At 61.1% G+C, this 4447-nt stretch overlaps 2 protein-coding genes across 2 annotated transcripts; one reads left to right on the top strand and one right to left on the bottom strand.

Moving 5' to 3' along the window:
* Positions 1-244: 244 nt before the first annotated feature.
* On the top strand, positions 245-1886 carry MNEG_8616 (hypothetical protein; the record flags this gene model as incomplete). Its single annotated transcript, XM_014042914.1, has 5 exons — positions 245-369; positions 626-788; positions 1076-1213; positions 1384-1556; positions 1754-1886. 5 exons carry the CDS (start codon positions 245-247, stop codon positions 1884-1886), a joined length of 732 nt encoding a protein of 243 aa, XP_013898368.1.
* A 274-nt stretch (positions 1887-2160) lies between these two features.
* On the bottom strand, positions 2161-4013 carry MNEG_8615 (hypothetical protein; the record flags this gene model as incomplete). The annotated part of the gene is made up of 5 exons (XM_014042913.1): positions 2161-2367; positions 2737-2867; positions 3132-3288; positions 3572-3658; positions 3969-4013. 5 exons carry the CDS (start codon positions 4011-4013, stop codon positions 2161-2163), a joined length of 627 nt encoding a protein of 208 aa, XP_013898367.1.
* Between the last annotated feature and the right edge of the window lie 434 nt (positions 4014-4447).

Here is a 4447-nt window from a genome sequence, read left to right as displayed (position 1 = left end):
CTGGCTCGCGTGCGCACAGCGCGGGGCCCAGCTCGTCTGAGTGGCGTCCCGCCTAGGGGGCTCCCTTTGCAACACCCAGGCTGGCAGGTGTGCCTGCTGCGTTGATGTGGGCCGGGACTTGAAGGCAGCAGGGCCCCCGACGGAAGCCAGGCCCAACGCCTGGTGCGGTGGGGTCACCTGGAGCTGTTTGCCGTCGGCCACGCCGACCGCGCTGTGGTGGCAAAGCGACGATTTGCTGTTGCCAATGTCCCTGGCCTCAAGCATCGCGACTGTGCCGTGTGTGCGTGTGCACTGCAGGTTTGGTGCTGCGGCGGTGGCCAAGGGCCAGCATGTGTCTTTTTTTGAGGTCGACCTGCCGGCTGCATCGCAGTGAGCGCTGCGGTCGACGAATTTGCGGTTTCCTTGGGTGTTGGGGGATCCCGCACAGTGCACTGGGAGCTGGCGTGACTCACACCTGTGTGTGCGCCCGACAACAACAGCTGCGCTTCCCCCATCTGCCGCGCTGTGCTGATCCAATCCATGAGCCTGCTGCACCCACTGGCTTGGCAAGCCGCAAGCTTGCAGACAGCTCGATCAGGTTACACCCACCCGAGCACCCACTTAGCTGGTCGTTCGTACCCCTCAGGAAGAAGCGGGAGCTCGTTGAGGCTCTGTTCTCACCCTCCGCCTACCCCCGCCCCGCCTACGTGGCCGCTGACCTGGCGGCGGTGCCCCTCATGGACGCGCTGGAGGCGGCTGCTGTGGGGTTTGACCGGTCAAAGCCGGCGCTGTTCACTGTGGAAGGCCTGGTGAGCTGATGAATCTGCAGGCGCCAAACACCGCTTTGCGCGCGGGTGATGTCCAGTTGGCTGCAGCATGTACGAAGCAAATGGGGTGGCTGCTGCTGCATGAGCAGGGCGTGTCCCTTGACAACGGTCACAATCAAAAACATATGCACAGCTGGCCGGTGCAAAGGGCACTTTGCTCACCCCCTGGCTGCCGACCTTGGAATTGACGCAAAACTCTCAACATTCGCTTGGCAACTGAACCCGAGTTTCATACTGTATGTGGCCACCGACACTGCCCATTCACACAGGTGTACTACCTGCCAGGGGGGAGCGTAGCGCGTCTGCTGGGCGGCATCGCGGCGCGCGCGGCGCCCGGCAGCCGCGTCGCCTTCGACTTCCTCAGCCGAGACGTGCTGGACGGCGTGAGGGCGGCGCCCGCGTACAAGGTCCGTGTGGAGCGCGTGCACAAGATAGAAGGCGACACAGGACAAAACATCAGCTTGCTTGACTTGTTGAGGGAAGCGGGTTATTGGCTGGAATTGAATGCAAACGCCATACGTGGGTGTACCTGAATCTGCGTGTCGCTGGTGCAGCGACTCATGTTGGTGCCTCTCAGGTGACCGCTCGCAGCGTGGCCAACAAGGGGGAGCCCTTCATATCTGGGCTGCCAGACAGCCCTGATGGCGTCCAGGCGTTCTTCGACGGTCCCGTCAGGGAGGCTGCCGCCAAGGCCGCCGCTGCAGGCGCTGCAGGCGCGGACACACCCCCTCAGCGGCTCCAGCTGCAGGAGTGAGCTGTCAAATTTGTTCTTGTATGGCTGATTTCATATCCAGATGGCTGGGGTCGTGATGGCTGGGTTTCGAATTACTCAAAGCTGCCTTTATGGGCTGACATGATGCATTTATGCACAGCTTCCGCCGGAAGCGTGTGCCTGACGGAGCGGCACCCCACGCACCCTTTTGGCCCCTCTTATCCTGGCTCTGCAGGTTTGTGGATGCCAAAGAGATGGCGGCGCGCCAGCTGCCGCACCTTGTTTGGCCGGAGCCCGGCACCAAGGCGCCGCCGCCCATGCTGTCTTTTTACAGCTTCGCCTCGGCCGAGGTCGTGGCGGCGTCCTAAAGCGGCGGGCCCGATCCAAGGCTGTGAACTCTGCTGTGACTAGCAAGCAAGGGTTGTTATATCTGTGAGGGCGCGACATCCCACCTTTTATATGCGCGTGATTATCATGCGAATGTGCGACCACATGTATCCCATTCTGACTCTGGCGGCCTGCTCAGAAACCAACGAGGTCAGCACACGCAGTTGCATGACCTATTTACACCCCTCGCCCTGGCGGCTGCACCAGACAAAAAGTATGTTGTAACGGCATGCACCCGACAACAAAATGCTAGGGTCAGGGGTTCACGCACAGCCGCCGAGCCAGCGCGCCGAGCGGCTCCTGCCCCGGCCCCATCTGCCGCCCTCTGATTACAGGCTGGGGCAGCAGGTTCCTGCAATACACCGGGAAGCTGCTCGCCGTGCTGCTCTGGCTGGGCCCGAACACGACGTGCAGGCAGCCGTCGGGCGCCTGCATGAACGCCAGGCTCTCGGGGCACGCGCCCTGGGTGGTTTGAGCGTTAGTTGGGGCAGAGGCAGAGCGTGGGCCGAATGCCATGTGTGGGCACGTACATGACGTGAGGCTGATACCACAAATGATTTACCACATTACCAAGATCTGTTGCAGCTGCAGCTGCAGAATACCCTGAGCCCAGGCCTCTGCATGCGCGCGAATAATCAGGCAAAATCAGAGGACACGCAGGCTGGCGAGCGCCGCTGCGGCCCCTCTGAGGGTCAGCCACGCAAAACCCTCAGCGTGTTGCAAGGCCAGGGGATGTGTGCTGGACGCCCGGTCAAGGCAGTGCATGCTTTGAAACACGGGCCACGGACGAGTCTGATGATTGCGGCGCAGCAAGTCCCCCCGCCCAAGCACCTCTGCCGCCTGTATCCTGGCCTCTAGCTCTGATATCGTCTCTTTCGAGCCCGCCGTCAGCCGCGTCGTGCTGCCGTCCGCGCGCCGCACCACGACGTTGCCGCTGCCGCAGGTCGAGGCAAACGCGGCCGCTGCGGTGAATGCACAGAGGGTCGTAGGGATTTGCTTGTCACTGCGTGTCAGCTGCCCCTTTGGAGAAAATGTGCAAATCTTACGGGTGCACAAGAACCGCACAACTCTGCCATCTGTATCACCAGTGATGCCCTAACAGGCTGTGCACAATGCGTTACTTGCTTCAGCTTCTGGGTCCTCCAACAAAGCCCATGAACAAGTGCGCACAGTGCCACTTCCGGGGGGACCTCGGTACAACCACTGCTGACTGGATCGCGACTTACCCGCCAGCCCGCGTACGGTCAGAAGCTCCATCATTTGCTCCATGGTGCTGCCGCGCTCCACCGCCTCCAAGTGCTGCTGCTGCCCGCCGCCCGCGGCGCAGCCGGCCAGCCACACGCTGCGCGGCGCCGCCAGCTGCCGCCGCACGTGCAGTGTTGCCTGCGCCCGCAGACGTGTGTGTCACGTGGCAGGCAAACGTAATGGGCAGCTGGGTGCTGATACCTGCATAGATGCGCTGCTGCTTCTGCTGCCCTGTTTGCCAAATAGGGTGCACGCATTTGCACAGAGTGCAGCTCCCTTGCAACCCATCCAGCAACGTTAATTATCAGCCTGGGGGGCAGCCGCCCTGCCTGCTTGGGTGCTGCCGCCACAAGTTGCTGTATTAGTCATCAGGGCAGTAGTCACGCTTTGGCAGCAGCCAGTCATGCGTCCTCGTCCTCACCTCTTGCCGTGTGTTGTAGCGGTCCAGCCCCAGGTCCTCCACAATGTGATCAGCATCTTCCAGAGACTTGCCAGCAAACAGCAGTGCCTGTTCCGCGGCGGGCACACCTGCAGGCCGGCATGTGCAGTACAGGTGAGGGCCAGTCCTGCGGAGCAGGCCTGCGGAGGCAGCCTGCCGCGCCTGCTGCAGTTTGGAGCCGCCCATTTGCACTTGCCTAGTGATCTTTCCACGTGCTGCTTCACCTGCCGCACAGTGGTTGGCTCACTCAGCAGCTGATGCAGGGGCGGCAGCAGCAAAAGCAAGGGTGTTTACGTCAGCGGGGCGCATGGTCAGCGGGTTGCGCAGCAGCGGGCCGAGCCCAAGCACGACAGAATTGCAGGCTATCTTATTTGCTTACCATCATGGTCCTTTTCCCGGCATCGTCTTCGATGTAGAGCCGCATTTTGCACGGTCAAGGGTCTTCCCGAATGTCTGATGAGCACGATTATCCGCGTATGTCAGATTGATGATAGCAGCTGATTGTCTCAATGGTTGAGGTGATTTCACATGCCTGTACGATCACGCAGTTGTTAGCGAGGTGTCCAGCAAAACCTTGTACATTTTTCGATGGCTCCTTCTTCTGCACGATCGTATCAATGTATTACAACCATCATCAACATCCAAGCCGCTCTCAATACAGGATCACTGCGTCACCAGAGACACACTTCTACCAATGAACCTTGTTTCCGTACGCCATAGGCCATCGACGCCATCGCAGACGCTGGTGAACGCTCGTGGCACTAGTTTACACCGACGTGGCGGGCCGCCGCGGTTGCCGACAGTGCAATGCAGCAGCAGCAGCTCTGGCGCACACGCGCCTGCCGTACCGGCGGTCCC

Source organism: Monoraphidium neglectum (genome assembly GCF_000611645.1).
Source record: "Monoraphidium neglectum strain SAG 48.87 unplaced genomic scaffold scaffold01656, whole genome shotgun sequence".
Taxonomy (NCBI): Eukaryota; Viridiplantae; Chlorophyta; class Chlorophyceae; order Sphaeropleales; family Selenastraceae; genus Monoraphidium; species Monoraphidium neglectum.
The sequence above is the reverse complement of the archived record's forward strand: the minus strand, read 5'-3'. Positions and strand labels throughout refer to the sequence as shown.